Below are 17,815 nucleotides of genomic sequence, written 5' to 3'. Positions count from 1 at the left end.
GCAAAGTGCTGAAAATCACACGTAACCCCCCCCCCGCAGGGGTCAGCAAGCTTTCTTTGTAAAGGGCCAGATGGTAAATATGTTAGGCTTTACAAGTTAGATGGTGTCCACACGATGACTCAGCTTTGCTGTTGTAGCGTGAAAGCAGCCACAGATGCTATGTCAACAAATGAGTGTGGCCACGTGCCAATAACTTTGGGCGGCCCCTGCTCTGGAACTGCAATGTCCGACAGTCATATAATGTGAGAGACCCATGTCATTTCGAACTTCTAACAGCCAAGTTTAAAAACGTGAAAAGAAACAGGTGAAGTTAACTTTAACAATATACTTAATTTAACCCAACATACCCAAGGTGTATGATGTATGTCAACACGTAATTGACATAAAAAATTACCAACAAGGCATGTTACATTCCCTTTTTGCCCCCAAGCTATGTCTTTGCAATCCGCTATGTATTTTGCATTTCCTGCACAACGCAATTCGGACCAGCCATATTTCAAGTGAGAAATGTGACTTTCAGCCAAAAGACGTAAGAGTAAAATTAGCTAAGCATCTCTATAAACCCATCAGTTTTCTTTCCCCATCAGAATCAATCATGGGAAGGATGATACTTGGGTAAAGACGGCTGGTTATTTCTCAGGGTGAAGACGCGTTGAGACAGGATATCTTTATTGTTGACTGAAGCAAATCCTTACAAGGCAACTCAGTTTCTCTCCCACCAAAAGGACTTTCATGTCTGAGCAGAGAGAAGGTACAAAACTGAGCTGTGGCCCCAAATATCCCTGCCGTTTGCGTCATCCTGGGCTGAGTGGGAATGTTCCCAGACTCTCCCTCTTTTTTTTTGCGGAGAAAAATTCTGGGGCGGGTTTGATGACAAACCAGGTCCCAAGGGAGATCCCGGCTCTGGCTCATTCTTTTCCTCCTTGGGTGGGATGGGCGGATATGATGATATTTCCTTACCTGCTCCAGTTTGAAAATGTGCTGGTTGAAGTAATACTGGAGCTGCTCGTTGGCGTAGTTGATGCAGAACTGTTCAAAACTGTTCCTCTCGAAGTCTTCAAACCCGAAGATGTCGAGGACCCCAATGGACAAGCACTTGGGGAGACAGAGAGAATGGTTATTACTGGTGGGCCTTCCTTCAGGAGCAACCTGTCTGCTGGTGAGGGCCTTAGAACCCGTAATATTAAACAAGGAGCCCCGTGGTTTTTTGATTTTTGGTTTTTGTTTTGTTTTGGGGCCACGCTGCATGTCATGCAGGATATTAGTTCCTGGACCAGGGATTGAACTGGTACCCCCTGCAGTGGAAGCCCGGAGTCCTGTGTTTTCATTCTGTGCTGGGCCCTGAGAATCGCATCCCGTTGGTTCCCTGGCCCTGCCCTGGGAAGAACTGGCCTGTGCCCGACCGACTGCAGCTGATGTCATGGGTTGCCTGCCGAGGGTGTGTGGTCCTCACCGAGACGGACTCTTCCATGTCCTTCTTGTTGAGGAGGGCGTGGTTGATCCGCAGCACGATCCAATCGAACAGGGCGCTGTATAGTGACTTGGCCATGGAGTCGCGGGCGGTAATGGCCTGTGGGTACAGAGGGGGTGTCACACCTTGGCGGGTCAGGCCCTGAGGTCTGTATGCACAGGTGGGGAGACTGAAGTGGTGACCTGAAACACCCAACTCATCTGACAAGCCCCTTTCTCACTTTGCACGCTGTCCCGTCAGCTTGGATGCCCTGGCCCACCCAAGCATGAAGCGTAAAGCCCTGACCTGGCAGCCTGCGGTTTGGCCTAGTCTTTCTCATGGGCCGGCTGGCCTCAGAGCACCCTGGGGACTGCGGCGGTGGGAACGCAGGCTCAGGGAGGGCACCATGGGAGAACGAACCAGGAGGCTGGGCTGGGTTCAAAGCCAGGTCCCTTGCGGTTCTGGGAGCACCATGGGCCCCACCACTGGGTGCCTAAAAGCAGCGATGGTCTTTACCACTTTTTAAGAAGGCTTCTTGGGGTCTAATTTACAAACAAGGAATTCCTTCTTTGTATGTTCTCAGATCTAAGTTGTGACAAGACTCACTTGGCCTGCTATCAAGATCTAGAACGAGTCCCTCTGGTTTTGTGGAAATGGAGCCGTGTAGGACGCAGCCCTGTACCTGGTCTTTTTCTGCTCAGCTTGGCGCCTCTGGGGAGCAGCCGTGCTGCAGGCTCAGGTGACCTGCGGCACCTTTCACGTACCACGGCTGGGTGCCTTTGCCCACAGGGGCTCCGGCTGTCTGCAGTACCCACTTCAGATGCCTGAGCAGCTTCCACCACCAGCTAAAAATCCACCCCCCACCGTGGCTAGGTACTTTCCTGCTGCTCCCCGAGCTATAAGTCTAGAGGTGTAAAAACACAAGAAAAACACATCACAGAGAAAACATGGAGGCTGGCGCAAAGGCCAGGGAGAGGTGCCTTATCAAGATTTAGGGACCCACACAATGGTTGTAAAGGTCATGCTCAAGCCCTGGGGTTGGCAAGTTTTTCGGGCAAGGGCCGGTGAGTCAATAGAATCAGCTTTGCAGGCCAGCTCTGCAGGAGAGCAGCATGTGAATGATGGGTGTGGCTGTATGAAGATAAAGCTTTATTGACAGAAGCAGGCAGTGGGCTGAGTTTGGCCTGTGGGCCGCAGGTGGCTATCCTCTGCTGGTGAGAACCGGCGTGCCCGCTGAGCAGCTGGACATAGACACCACACACGTGGCCCCGGCTCTGGCCTTACGAGCTGTATAGGCTGCTTTGTGCCACACCTGAGCTCACATGAAAACCAGAGTGTCGCCAGGGTTCTCTGCTGTCACTTTAGGGGCAGGAAAAACACTACCCATGCCAGCTGTCCCTGGAGACTCCCCTTCTGCCCTGTGTATTCATATTTTCGGGCCTGGCACCTCACAGAAGCCCAGGGCAGCACTCACCTCGCTGAGACTATAGGGAAGGATGAGTTTGTCGTTGGAGGTCACTGTTTTTCTTTTGGTCAGAACTTCCACTAAGATTTCTCGCTTCACCTGTTTCAGGGTCAAGGGGTGGGGGGAAGGGATAAATTAGAAGCTTGGGATTAACAGATACACACTACTATTTTTATATAAAATCGATAAACAACAAGGTCCTACTGTATAGCACAGTGAACTATATTCAATATCTTGTAATAACCTATAATGGAAAAGAATCTAAATATATATTCATATGCACACACAAACACACATGTATATATGAATCACTTTGCTATACACCAGAAACTAACACAGCATTGTAAACCAACTATGCTTCAATTAAAATAATTAATTAATTTTTTTTAAAAAAAAAAGAGAGAGAGAGAGAGAGAAGGGGAGGAAAGTTGGAGAGCTCATGGACTGGATCCTTGTGTCACTGAGGCAAGGCGTGGGGAGGGAGGGAGAAGGACACCCAGCAGCTGGGCCGGGAAGTGGGCCCAAAGCCCACCCTCAGGGCTGCCAATCCACAGTGTGTGCTACGCCTGGTGTGTCTCAAAATTATCACCACCCACAGGCTTGCTCGATGGCCCTGACAGTGTGGTCACACAGGCCTGGGTGTCACAGCGGGCCTCGGGCCCAGGTGCTGCCTGGTGACCTGTGTTAAAGCTGTCGCTGTTGGAGTGGGCTCCTGGCCTGGGTGCAGGGGCTGGGCAAGGGGCCCGGCTCTCCCCGACTGCCGAGTCCCATCCATGAGAAGTCAAGTGTTGGGGTAGCAGAGCAGCCCCGGTCTCCCAGCAGACGTGCTCACTCATCCTCATGAGCACAACAGGAGCTGGGGCTCCCTGACGCAGGGGCACTTTAAGAGCCACAGATGGAATGCATGCTTAGAAAACAGCCTCAGCACCACAGGTATTTGGGGCTGGGTCATTCTTTGCTGTAGGGGGACTGCCTTGTGCATTCCATTACGTCAAACAGCATCCCTGGCCTCCATCCACCAGAAGACAGCAGTACCCCCCAAACGACACCAGACACTGCCCAGCGCTCCTGGGGTTGAGGACAAGCGGACGAGGGGATGGTCCAATCACAAGATGACCCTGCTGATCAAAAGATGATATTAAAAAAAAATTATAGTTGATTTACAATATTATGTTAGTTTCAGGTATACAGCAAAGTGATTCAGTTTTCTATACATATATAAACGATAATTTTGAAGAGCCTTTCAAGTGAGGGGTTGAGGTGGGAGAGCCCCAGAGGGAGTCCTTCTGAAATGAGGAAGGGTCAAAAAGATACCTGTACGCCAATGTTCACAGCAGCACTATTTACAGTAGTCGAGACATGGAAGCAATCCAAGTGTCCGTCAACAGATGAATGGATAAAGAAGATGTGGCACATATACACAATTGAATATTACTCAGCCATAAAAAAGAATGCAATAATGCCATTTGCAGCAACATGGATGGACTTAGAGATTATCATTCTAAGTGAAGTAAGTCAGACAGAGAAAGATAAATATCATATGATACCGTTTATATGTGGAATCTAAAAGGAAAGGATACAGGCACTTCCCTGGTGGTCCAGTGGTAAAGAATCTGCCTTCCAATGCAGGAGACGCGGGTTCGATCCCTGGTCAGGGAGCTAAGATCCCACATGCCATGGGGCAACTAAGCCTGTGAGCCACAACTACTGAGCCCGCACGCCACAACTAGAGAGAGAAAACCCACATGCCACACTAGAGAGAAGCCCATGTGCCACAAGGAAGAACCTGCATGCAGCAATGAAGATCCCAAGTGCCACAACTAAAAACCAATGCAACCAAAAATAAAAAAATTTTTTAAATAATTTAAAAAATGATACAAACTTATTTACAAGAGAGAAACAGAATCAGACATAGAAAACAAACTTATGGTTACCAAAGAGGAAAGGGTGGGGCAAGGGATAAATCAGGTGTTTGGGATTAAAGTATACACACTATGGGGCTTCCCTGGTGGTGCAGTGGTTAAGAATTCGCCCGCTAATGCAGGGGACACAGGTTCGAGGCCTGGTCTGGGAAAAGCCCACATGCTGCAGAGCAACTAAGCCCGTGCACCACAACTACTGAGCCTGCGCTCTAGAGCCCACAAGCCACAACTAAAGCCCACGTGCCTAGAGCCCGTGCTCCGCAACAAGAGAAGCCACCGCAATGAGAAGCCCGTGCACCGCAATGAAGAGTAGCCCCTGCTCGCCGCAACCAGAGAAAAGCCCGTGTGCAGCAACGAAGACCCAACGCAGCCAAAAAAAAAAAAAAAAAAAAAAATTTATATAAAAAAATAAAGTATACACACTACTATATATAAAATAGATAACCAACTGTATAGCATATAGCAAGGGGAACTATACTCAATATCTTTTAATAACCTATAATGGAAAAAAATCTCTCACTTATATATGGAATTTTAAAAAACGAAAAGCAACCCTCAAGCTCACAGATACAGAGAACAGAATGGTGGCTGCCAGAGATGGAGGATGGGCAAAATGTGTGAAGGTGGTCAAAAGGCACAAACTTCCGGTTATAAAATAAGTCATGGGGAGGTAGTGTACAGCATGGCGACTGTGACTGACATTACCGTATTGCATAATTGAAAGTTGCTAAGAGAGTAGACCTTAGAAGTTCTCATCACAAGAGAAAAGAAAACCCTGTAGCCACCTAGGGTGACAAATGTAACTAGACTTACTGCGGTGATCATTTTGCAACATATACAGATACCGAATCATTATGTTGTATACCTGAAACTAAAATAATGTCGTATGGTTTTTTTTGTTTTTTTTTTGCGGTACGCGGGCCTCTCACTGTTGCGGCCTCTCCCGTTGCGGAGCACAGGCTCCAGACGCGCAGGCTCAGCGGCCATGGCTCACGGGCCCAGCCTCTCCGTGGCATGTGGGATCTTCCCGGACTGGGGCACGAACCCGTGTCCCCTGCATTGGCAGGCGGACTCTCAACCACTGCGCCACCAGGGAAGCCTAATGTCGTATGTTAATTATACCTCAATTAAAAAAAAAAAAGAAAAAGAAATGAGGAAGGGACACAGAAGAGATGGTGGGGGGAGGAAGCAGGCAGACAGGCCCCAGTTTACAAAAGCGCAGTCAGTGAAGGAAGTTCTGGGCCTCGGTGACCGCTGTGGCTGAGGACAGGGGCCAGTACCTTCAGGAGCTGTGACAGCGTGTCCAGCGCCGCAGGAGGCCCAACCTCCAAGCCTTCGTCTCGGCCCGTGGCTTTCTTCTTGTAAGTGACGTTGCCCAGGTACAGGATGGCCGAGAGGATGGAAAAGATCCTGGGGGAGAAAAGGAACCTAGGTCGGGGCACCTTCCCCAGTTGTGAGACAGCAATAGTTTCCAGTGAACTCGGCCCAAGTTTCCAGTGAACGAGGCTGAATTTGTAAAACCAGCAATTCCAGTCAGAACACACGAAATTCGAAAGATGTCTAATCCTCCACTGGGGACTCTTTGTGGAATAGGACTTGGGAGGCACATATCTCTATTTTTCTTTTTTTGGTGGTAGTGGTGTTGGGTGGGAGCTTAAAATTTTTCTTTTTATGGAGGCATAACATGCATACAAAAAAAAAAAAAAAGAAAACACACAATTCCCCAAGTATAGAGTTTTGATGAAGTGTCACAAAATGTACAGATACCTGTAAATGGCACTCAGACCAAGGAACAGAACATTTCAGGCCCTGGAACCAGCCCCAGGTTCCAGAGGGAACCACTGTCCTGACATCTAATACCATCTGTGAACCTGACTTCAGTGAAATCACGTGTACTTGCATCTGGCCTCTTACTGAAAAGGTGTGAGATGGGGGAGCCAGGCGTGTTACTGTGTATAGCACCATCCCTTCTTAATGCTGCCGACCAGCACTTCTCAGCCTCCGCAGCGCCGGCACCTGGCTTCTACCTACCCGGCCCCCCTCCCACCCCTGCAGTGTGACACTCCAAAATGTCTCCAGGCAAGGCCAAGTGTCCCCTGGGGGCGGAATTGGGGCCCCAGTGAGAACCACTGCTGTGTGTGGGGTTGTCCAGGTAGTCAACAAACTGGGGTCTCATTTTTGTACAGCCCCTTAGCTAAGAACGGTTCTTAAGGGAATTCCTGGTGGTCTGCACTTTCACTGCCGAGGGCGCGGGTTCAATCCCTGGTCAGGGAACTAAGATCCCGCTGGGTGGGGTGGTGGGGAGGAACGGTTCTTCAATTTTTAAAGGGTTGTTAAGAAAGAAAACAGAATGCAAAGAAGAACATGCCACAGAGACCACGTGGCCCACGAAGCTGAGAATATTTACTATCTGTCCCTCTCCAGAAAGTTTGCTGGCCCCTGCAGGGATATATCACAATGTGTTTATTTATTTAACCTCTGGTTGGTGGGCATTTGGGAGGGTTTCCAGGTTTGGGGGCTGTTATAAACAAGGCTGCTGTGTGCCTTCATGTGCGTGTCTCTGGGTGAGCAAATGTATGCATTTGGTTGTGTTCACACATCCGCGGTAGGAACTGCCGAATGGTTGTCCACAGCAGTTGGCCCCGTTCGTGTCCCCCTAGCACCATGCTCGACAGAGATGTTCCCTCTGGGTATCCTGGTCACCCGGGCAGGTGTGGAGAACACCCTGTGTGGTTTTGAAGAATTAAAACAATTTTTAATTGTGGTCAAACACACATCATATAAAATTTGCTTTCTTGACTGTTTTCGAGTGTATGGCTCCATACTGTGAAGTATACCCACACTGTTGGGCAAAAGCCCTGTGGTGTTTTGTTTTTTGGGTAGATATACCTGAGTAAATTTTATTTTATTGGATTTCTTTCTTCATCTACTGAGATAGTGTAGTTTTCTGCTCATTAACAGAATCTGTTAATTAGTCTGCTAATGTGGGGCTTAAAATTTTTAAATGATGGAGGAATTCCCTGGTGGTCCAGTGGTTAGAACTCCATGCTTTCACTGCTGAGGGCCCGGATTTGATCCCTGCTTGGGGAACTAAGATCCCACAAGCCAAGTGATGCAGCCAAAAAAAAAAAAAAAAAAAGATTTTAAAATGATGAATGACCTTTGAAAAGCCCTGTGGTTTTAATTGGCATCTCCCAATGGCTGATGACGAGCATCCCCTGTCACTGTGCTACTCTTCTTAGTGAGGCTCCTACGAGGGGGTGGGTCACATCTCAGAGTGACTGGTAAGCCCCAGGGGTGCCTGTGTGGGAGATGGCAGGGCGGCTGGGCCCGCCCACTTACTGCTTCTTGGTGGCAGGGAGGAAGCCCACCATCTCCATGGCCTGCTTGAGTCTTTCAAAGTCATGCTTGAGGTCCTCCCCATCTTCAATCTTCAAGTTATGCTGAAAAACAAAGTTGGCAGTGCTCTGGGTACTTCTGGGCTGGTGAGGGTGGCGTGCGAGGATGATTTTGGCTGGAACTGATGGGGTATGGCCCAGGACGTGGGGAATGAATGGGGTCCTTTATGCCACCTCCCTCTGGGCCTCCTTGGAGTCGGTTTGGGGGCTAGAGAGGGCCAAGGCGGACGGCATCTGACCTCCCAGCAGTGCGTAAAGAGCCCATGGGGAACAGAGGCTGCATTTGTGGTTGGGTCTCGGGGCTGTTTACCTGGTTGAGGTAGAAATAATCTTCAGGTTGCTTGAGCTGAAATTCCTGACGCTCTTCCTCGCTGACGCCAAGTAACAAATAATAAAACACATGGTAGTTCCTGTAGGTCAAAATTAGGAGAAAAAAGTTGTTTTTGGAGGCCGAGTGACAGCTACTCTTCAAACCACTATTAATACTGCTTTGGAGACCAGGCCAGGGAGGAAACAGCAGCTTGACTATGTACAAATTTGAGACAATAAGTCGATTCTTATAATGTCTTAAGAAAAAAACAAACAAACAAAAAAACAAACCCAAAAATCAAACCAGGAGCTTCTCCAGCGAGTAGATTCCTCAGGTGGTGGGCATATGTCTTGCTCACTGGTGGATCAGAGATGCTTCTAACCTAACCACATTCTGGCAGACATCTGAGCACCTACTCCAGTAAAAGCCCCGGGGAGGCACAAGAAGGTGGCAAAGCTCACGCTCCCAGGAGATCCGCCATGGCCTCCTGTAGATTTCCCCCATCTCAGGACATCTGCTTCTTTCCTTCATAGGGAAGAAGGTGGATGTGATGGATCACCAAGGAAATATCCCCCTACCTCTCATCCTTCTCTTGAGAGACCAGGCGAGACTTTTCAAGCAGGTACTTTTCGACAACAGCTCTGTCATCAAGAGGAAAAAGAAGGACAAGTGTTACATGTTAATACTGTTTCCTTGAAGAACAAGAGTGATTTGTTACCATGGAAAAGCCAGTTGCAGATTAACATCCCTGGACCCACGGTAAACACAGGGACCTAAAGGTAATCACCTTGAGTGTGGTAAACAAGCAACCTAAATGTTGAAAATCTTACTCTAAAGGTAAATACAATCATCATAAATGTGCCTCGCCCTACGACTACCATCTATAAAAATAAGGAACCTGGGCTGGCTACTTCTGCCCTCCAGACCAGATTTGGGATGACAGCTGTATGGAAGCCCAACCTGGCATCACGCAGGACGCCCCACAGGTGGCAGGAATTGAAACGATTGGACCCATGTGCCCACGAATAACACTGGAAGGTTGAACCCTGCTCCCACCATCTCCCCAGCCATGAAGTATTTCTCTAATTGAAAATCGAAATACAAGATAATGGATTCACTTTTCCATTCTTTTTGAAACAACTTTATTGATGACTGATACACGATAAACTGTACATACTCAAAGCACGCAACGGGATGAGTTTTGACTGGGTCCTTTCACGTAATTTTCAAAAATAGCTTTATTAGGCATAATTGATGCACAACAGACTTACAGTGTGTGACTGGATGAGTTGTGACACATGCAAATCCCTGTGAGTCCACCACCATGACCGAGATAGTGAACACATCCATCACCCTGAGAAGTCTCTGTGGGACCTTTGTCATTTCTCCTGCCACCCATCCCCAAGCAGCCACTGACCATCCCCTAAAGGTTAGTTTGGATTTTCTAGAATTTAAAAATAGGGGATTTCCCTGGTGGTCCAGTGGTTAGGACTCCATGCTCCTAATGCAGGGGGCCCAGGTCCAATACCTGGTCAGGGAACTAAGATCCCACATACCGCAACTAAGCCCTCGCACCACAACTACTGAGCCCATGCACTGCAACTAGAGAAGCCCGCATGCGCAACAAAGAACCGGCACAGCCAAAATAAATAAATAAATAAATAAATAGACTCATTTAGTATGTACAGTACAGCTGACCCTTGAATAACACAGGTTTGAACTGTGGGTCCGCTTATACGTGGATTTTTTCCATAGTAAATGCTACAGTCCTACGTGATCTGAGGTTGGTTCAATCCATGGATGTGGAACCAGATACGCAGGAACCATGGATTTGGAGGAACCTCAGAAACAGAGGACCAACTCTAAGGAATCTTTGGATTTTCGACTAACCCCTGCATTGTTCAAGGGTTAACCGAATATTGTATCTGCTTACTTTCACTCAACCCAATGATTCTGAGATTCAGCCACATTGTAGCGTGTATCAGAACTTCATTCTTTTTTATGGCTGAATAATAGTCTGCATGTACAGACACACCACATTTTGCTTATCTGTTTATCAGCTGATGGCCATCTGAAGGACCTGGGTCCATGAGGCTATGTGGGCTCTGGGGCAGGAATAAGGCATGTCTGCGGCCACATCCTCAATGCTAACAGAGACATCAAACATTCCTTGGAGATCTACTACGAGGTTCTAGGCACTGTTTTGCAGGGATTCAATGACCTGGATTTAAATGTCCCCAGGTATGGGCACTGTGGCTCCCACCGATGGACTGGATGAGGTGCTAAAATTGGGAGAGGCCACACGTTGCTTGGGACCCCACAGTAGGGAGGTGGCCTGGCAGGGACCTGAGCCTGGCAGTGGCCCTGCCTCTCATGGGATCCACTATCACCACGTGTGTGAGCTGTACAGGTCTGCAGGTCATCCTCATCTGAACCCATCTTGTTACACTGAAGAGGAAGCTGGTGCCCGAGGGGTGGCAGGGTCGGGCCCCTGGTCCAGGACCTGCCGGATGCTGCCAGCCTCTCTCACAGGACGGCAGTCTTCTGTCTGCAGCCTTGCACAGACACATGCACACATACAACCTGCATGGGTGGGTTTCCAAGGGCTCAGACTGTGCTGTCTCTTCTTTCAAACCCGTATTTTCTTCCATTCCTTCCACTGGCCAGTAACTTGTAGTTCTCAGCAGTTTGTTTTCCTGGGGGAGGAGGCTGCGTCTGCTCCTAGACTCACATTTTCATCTCAGTCTGTAGCCGATTCCCTGTACTGTGTCGGCATATGGGGGAGGACAGCGACCTCTCAGGGGCACCGAGCTGTCATTTGACTGGCCATCACCTCTTCCCTTTGCTGATCATTCTGGGAGCCTAGGCCCCTACGGGGGTCTTGAGGGAGCCAGGGATCCCGCTGGCACTGAGCCCTTGAGCCCACAGGAAGACGAGGCCTTGCAAATTGGGGAACTGGGGGAAGACTTGGACTGCCCCTGACCCTTGGCCGCAGCGGGAAGTGGCATCGAGAAGTGTCACCTGCCCAAAAGCAGAACCGGGTCTGGGCCTGCTCCTCGTGAGCTGGCAGCAGCTGCTCCCTGGACAGGAAGTGTACCTCCCTCCTCGGAGTGTGGGCAGGCCACAGTCAAGGGCCGAGGCAGGACTTCCTTTCCTGAATCTGAGGCCATAGATAGGACTCTGAAGCTGGCCTATGAGATCCAGCCACCCAGGGCCACAGGAGCTGAGCCTGACAGGAGCTGAGGTGGGACAGGCTGGCCACTCAGCTGAGGGCCAGCCCTGCTGGTGTGCTGGATCGAATGGTGGCCCCAGAAGACATATCTACCTGGAACATGTGACTGTGACTGTGAAAAAAGGTCTTTGCAGGTGTAATTCAGTGAAGGATCTGGAGATCAGATCTTCCTCCATGGTCCAGATGGGCCCTAAATCCAAGGACAAGTGTCCCAAAAGACAGAAGAGAAGATCACAGAGAGACTCAGGGGAGAAGACCACGTGAAGACAGAGGCAGAGATTGGGGTGATGCGGCCACAAGCCAAGGATGCCTGGAGCCCCCAGAAGCTGGAAGAGGCCAGGAGGGATCCACCCCTAGAGTCTCTGGAGGGAGCGTGGCCCTGCCCACACCTTGATCTTGGACTTCTGACCTCCAGAACTGTAAGAGAATAAACTATTGTTTTGAGCCAATCGGTTTGTGGTACTTTGTTTCAGCAGCCACAGGACGTGAAATTGAGAACGCAGGAAGGAGCGATCTGGGAGAAGGCGGGGAGCGGTGCCCACTGGCAGCCAAGGCTCTGGCTGCTGGCCTGCAGAGCCAGCCTGGGACCCAGGAGAACATGTGCAGCCTCTTGGTGTCTCTGCTCCCAAGGAGACACTGGAACTAAAGAAACTGTTTCTGTGTCCTCTACCCAGTAAGATACGCTGGGCTTTTTCTGCTGGTCAGAGGCTCTGCAATGTGGCAGATACAACTGTGCAAAATATGGACCCATGGGAGAAAAGCAGATTTAAAATAAGGAGTGAGGGGGAACTCCCTGGCGGTCCAGTGGTCAGGACTCAGCGCTTTCACTGCCAGGGCCCGGGTTCAATCCCTGGTCAGGGAACTAAGATCCAGCAAGCCACGCAGCACAGCACAGAGTAGATTAGAGTAGACTAGAATAGAATAAAATAAAGTAAAATGAGTGAGGGTCTTTGTGGAGAAAGGGCTGAAACCTGCAGGGCAGGTGGGGACAGGTGGGTGGCTCCGCCCATGCAGATGCCAAGCTGGGCCCAGCAGTAGTCGGGAAGGGACCACTGGACAGCCCATGGGGGGTCTGAGGCCCACTTCCAAGTGTCCCTGAGGGCTAAGGGGCCAGAGCAGATGCTGCGTTTATTGAGGGTCTCTCTCCTGCACTACTGCCCATCAGGGCCTGGGCAGTGGGAAAAAGGAAAGAAGCCAGAGGCTGAAGGATTTGGGAAAATAACATTTCTGTCCTCGTCTTGAACAGGCACCACCAACTGAAATGATCGTCAGTTAGGTTTAGATGGACAGAAGAACCTGGATACTTTGAAGTCCTGGAGGACGTCTCCCTTCCTGAAACACCGGCGCCTTCTCACGGCCTCCAGGGGCCTGTTGCTCGGGTCTCCCCACGTCTAACATTTAAGGCTTCTTATCCTGAGGCTCAGAACATCACCTGGAGCCTTCGCAAATCCCACTGCCACTGCAGACCCTCACATCAGAATGTGGAGGGGGTGGGTTCCTTCGAGCCACCAGGCAATGGACTGTGCCGAAAAGCCTTTTTTTTTCCCCACTGTGAAATAGTTTTATTGGCTCATAAGACCTTTGCCTGTTAGAAAAATATCCCAAACCCTATGCAGTATTAAATCACAATTATATTTTTTTTTTTTTTTTTTTTTTTTTTTTTTTTTTTTTTGTAGTACGCGGGCCTCTCACTGTTGTGGCCTCTCCCATTGCAGAGCACAGGCTCCGGACGCACAGGCTCAGCGGCCATGGCTCACGGGCCCAGCTGCTCCGCGATATGTGGGATCTTCCCGGACTGGGGCACGAACCTGTGTCCCCTGCATCGGCAGGCGGACTCTCAACCACTGCGCCACCAGGGAAGCCCCACAATTATATTTTTTTAACTACTTGAAACTACCCAGAATATAATTTTTTTAAAGAAAAATAAATCCTATAGTATTCAATTCTGAAATGACATTATGACAAAATAGATAATTCCTTGTAACATTAACTCATTGCATAAAGGTGCCAGATATTTTCATTAGTATAACCATTGCACAGAGTGCAAATGGACACAATTTCTTTCTTTTTTTTGGGGAACACAATTTCAACATTACACATTTAGCTGAATTTAACTGTGCCCTCACCTAAGGAACTCACATTTCTGGCACAAAATGTAGACCTGTTTAAACTTCCACCAGGCAGTCAACTTCACAATCCAGTTACCACCTATGGACTCATCCACCTATTCATCCATGTGTCCATCCAAATCCATCAATCTACCCACCAGCCTCTCATGAATCTACCCATCCACCAGTGAGTCCATCCATCCATCCATGAATCTATTCATCCATCCACCCATCCATGAATCTACCCATCCATCCATCCATCCATCCATGAATCTACCCACCCATCCATCCATCAATCTATCCATTTTTCCACCCATCCATCCATCCACCCACCCACCCATGAATCCACCCATCAATCTACATACCCTCCCTCTCACCCACCCACCACCTTTGAGTACTTTCCTGGACAACTGCCTCACTTTGCTACCCAGCATCACATCTCCTTCTAGCTAAAGGGGCATGTTTGGCAAATGCCAGAGTCCACATCAACTCTCCCTGTGGCATCCTTAGACCCACTGAATTAGAAACATCAAGACCAGGGCACCTGTGGCGTGCCCTTGCCTGTTCTTGGCAAACTCTATCATGCTAGGACCTCTAGCTCATTATGCTTACTCCGTGGGTGCCTGGGCCCACGGGGCTGCCCTGGGGAAGGTAGGGTTGGTTACGAAGGTGCGGCCCCTCCCCCACCCACACTCCCACCTCGACCCACCGCTCAGACTTTCACATCAACGACTGAAAGTCACACTTGCTTCCCTGTACGATTCACAAATGCCTGCCGGCCCACGATTTCAGCACCCAGCTCTCTGCTGGCTCAGTCCTGGCACCCCGCCGCAGGGAAGCTCAGGACCTCAGACCGAGGGCTGAGTGCACAGCCTGGGTGGCTACAGACTCACCCTCTCACGATGCCGCTCTCCAGGTAGTTGACCTGGATAAATTTCCCAAATCGGCTGGAATTGTTGTTGTGAGCCGTTTTAGCATTCCCGAAAGCCTGGGAGGAAAACAAAAGGAGGTTTTCAGGTTGTGAGGATGAAGTTTCTACAGGCCTCGGCCTGGAGCCTGGGGGCTCCCTGGAAGTCACGCAGAGACTCCAGGAGAGACCTGGAGAACAGAAAGGTAGGTAGCCCCAGCGCATCCCACAGGCTTACTCTTTTTTTTTTTTATGCGTTACGCGGGCCTCTCACTGTTGTGGCCTCTCCCGTTGCGGAGGACAGGCTCCGGACGCGCAGGCTCAGCGGCCATGGCTCACGGGCCCAGCCGCTCCGCGGCATGTGGGATCTTCCCAGACCGGGGCACGAACCCGTGTCCCCTGCATCGGCAGGCGGACTCTCAACCACTGCGCCACCAGGGAAGCCCAGGCTTACTCTTTATCTCTGTGTTTGGGGGTGTGGGAGGGGTTCAAGTTTTAAGTCCTGGACATTAGAAATGCCAATCGTCAGAATTCTTTTTCAGTAATAACTGTTCACGTAGCAAACTCCGGCCTGTGGGCCAAATCCAGTCAACTGCATGTTTTTGTATTGCCTGTCAGCCAAGAGTGCATTTTACATTTGTAAATGGTTTCAAAAAAAACACCCCCCAAAACCCAAAAAACCCCAAGATGAGTAATATTCCCTGCCATGTAAAAATCCTATTCCCACGTCAGCATCCATAAATGAAGTGTGTTGGCACACAGTCAGGACCGTTCATTTACTGGTTGTCCACGACTGCTTTTCTGCCGCGATGGCAGGGTAGCTGTGACCGAGACCATCTGGCCTGCAAAGCCAAAAATATTTATTATCCAGAATATTTACTTCCAGAAGGAGTTTGCTAGGCCCTGGGTTGATATGGGCTCCAGGCTGGACACCTGCAGTGTGAGGGAGCTGACGTGGGGACAGGTCCCAGGCTGGAGGGGTCCTGCAATTCCATGGGATGACAAGCTGGTTCACTGCAAATTTTTTTTTAAAAAATTGGGGTAAAACTAGCATAACATAAAACTAAGTTTTTAAAAGTGAACACTTCAGTGACATTGAGTACATTCACTGTGTTGTGCAACCATCCCCTCTATCTAGTTCCGGAACATTTCCGTCACCCCCAGAGGAGACCCGTCCCCATGAGCTGTCACTCCCCAACTCCCTCCCTCAGCCCCCGGTAACCACGAATCTGCTTTCCGTCTCTGGATTTGCCCGTTCTGGACATTTCACCTAAGTGAGGGCATACACTAGGTGACCTTTTGCATCCGGCTTCTTTCCCTCAGCCTGATGTTTTCGGGGTTCAACCACACTGTGGTAAGAATCAGGGCTTCATTCCCAGTATATAGAGGAAAGGCTGCATAGTGCTCAGAGCCTGTGGCTTGGTCAAGTCCCCGTGGGGTCTCCCACGTGACCACCACCCAGATTACAACAGGGAACACCCTCTGTCCCCCACGAAGGTTCCTGGGGTACCCCCTTTCCACATGGTACCCAGACAGGGAGAACAGCCAGGGAGAGGGTGTGGTGGAGCCTTGGGGCGCACTCAGGGCAGAAAAGGTATCTGGGGAGAGGGGTTCCCTGTTTTGGGGGAGTGAGAGGCCAGTATAAGAGGTGGTGGTGAGGCCGGGCAGAGGAAGGGAAGAGGCAGAGATGGCATGGCGGGGGGTGACACCCCGAAGTTACACGCGAAAAGGGAAGCTTGGCAGAAACGAAAAAGGTGTCAGGCTCACACTGTTCCCGTTTGAGGAGGCTGAGCTGGGCAGAGGAGGTTGGAGGGAGGAAGACGGCAGCTGGAAGGAGGTGGGAAGGCCACTGCCAAGGTCTGGATGTGTGTGTGGGGGGCGGGGGACAAGGGCAGGGTGCAGAGAGGTGGCCAGGCTCTCAGGGGAGCCAGGAACAGGGAGACACCTAGAGGAGCCGGGATTTTCTTGAAATCCTCATTCTGCAGGGGGGATGGATGCAGGTCCCTCATTGATCAGAGCTTCTGGTGCGACCGCCTGAAGGCAGAAGCCCCATAAAAAAGCATCTGCTGGAAGGCCTGGGGTTCTTCCTCGGAAAATGGTTCCATTCAGCAGAGCTTGCGATCAGGGCTGAGGCCCCCCGGTTGGGCCCATGCGCCTGTCACGCTCTTGGCTGATCAGGTCACAGGATGAGTGACTTCCTGCCCGGCTGCCCCTGGGGCTCCAGACCCCAGAAACGGGTCTCGCTGTAAAACCTGAACCAACTGCCAAGTTGCCAAGCAGGGGAGTGACAGAGGAGGAGGTGGCCCCAGAGAGGCAACCCGGCCCTGACTGCAAAGGGGGTACCTTCAGGGTGGGGTTGTGGGAGCCCTTTGAGGGGGGGTCTCCACCTGGCCTGGTGGAGCAGAACCGAGCTTGAGAAGGTGCTTTCTGGAGTCAGACAGCAGCCACAGAGACCACACCCCCTCCTCTTCTTCACAGCATCCTGATGTGTGTGACCGAGCTATAGGCCAGCTGCTGGGGGCCAGGCCACGGTCTGCCCTGTTCTCCTGACCTCAGCACTGCTGACACTTGGCGGGGGGGGATCCTTCTCTGGGGTGGGGCCGTTGTTCTGTGCACTGTAGGGTGTTGAGCAGCATCCCTGGTCTCCACCCACCAGATGCCGGTAGGTAGCATCTGGGACAACGCAGAACATCCCCAGAGAGAGCTGAATTGCCCAAGTTGAGAATCACTGCTGTGTACAGATGGAGGTAAAAGGGGTTTGCAGGGTCGGGTTGTCTGGGGCTCCCTCCTGTCATGAGGGTCCCCACACGCACTCCAGGCGTTGATGGGCTCCCTGGCGAAGAAAACTGTCTTTCCAGGTTTAACCTCCTGTTCCCTCTGAGTTCAGCTTTTAAAGGGGTAAAGCCCATGGGGTAAAGCCACAGCTCTGAGAAAAGCAGACAGCAGATCTGTCTCCTCCTTTCCTTCCAGACCCTGCAGGGTGGTGTCTGAGCTGAGGACAGACCTGCTTTGTGGTCAAATGA

The 17,815-nt window shown here is 50.5% G+C and overlaps 1 protein-coding gene across 1 annotated transcript in view; it reads right to left on the bottom strand.

The window, feature by feature from the left end:
* Positions 1–17,815, bottom strand: part of MYO9B (myosin IXB) — a 71,590-nt gene that overhangs the window by 30,359 nt on the left and 23,416 nt on the right. Inside the window, exons 2-9 of the mRNA XM_065873332.1 lie at positions 14,779–14,873; positions 9,124–9,186; positions 8,546–8,645; positions 8,180–8,280; positions 6,118–6,247; positions 2,925–3,014; positions 1,454–1,570; positions 961–1,095 (exon numbers count right to left, since the gene is read on the bottom strand). Coding sequence (XP_065729404.1) covers positions 961–1,095; positions 1,454–1,570; positions 2,925–3,014; positions 6,118–6,247; positions 8,180–8,280; positions 8,546–8,645; positions 9,124–9,186; positions 14,779–14,873 — 831 coding nt within the window. The remainder of the gene's footprint in view (positions 1–960; positions 1,096–1,453; positions 1,571–2,924; positions 3,015–6,117; positions 6,248–8,179; positions 8,281–8,545; positions 8,646–9,123; positions 9,187–14,778; positions 14,874–17,815) is intronic.

Source organism: Phocoena phocoena, chromosome 3 (genome assembly GCF_963924675.1).
Source record: "Phocoena phocoena chromosome 3, mPhoPho1.1, whole genome shotgun sequence".
NCBI classification, from domain to species: domain Eukaryota; kingdom Metazoa; phylum Chordata; class Mammalia; order Artiodactyla; family Phocoenidae; genus Phocoena; species Phocoena phocoena.
The sequence above is the reverse complement of the archived record's forward strand: the minus strand, read 5'-3'. Positions and strand labels throughout refer to the sequence as shown.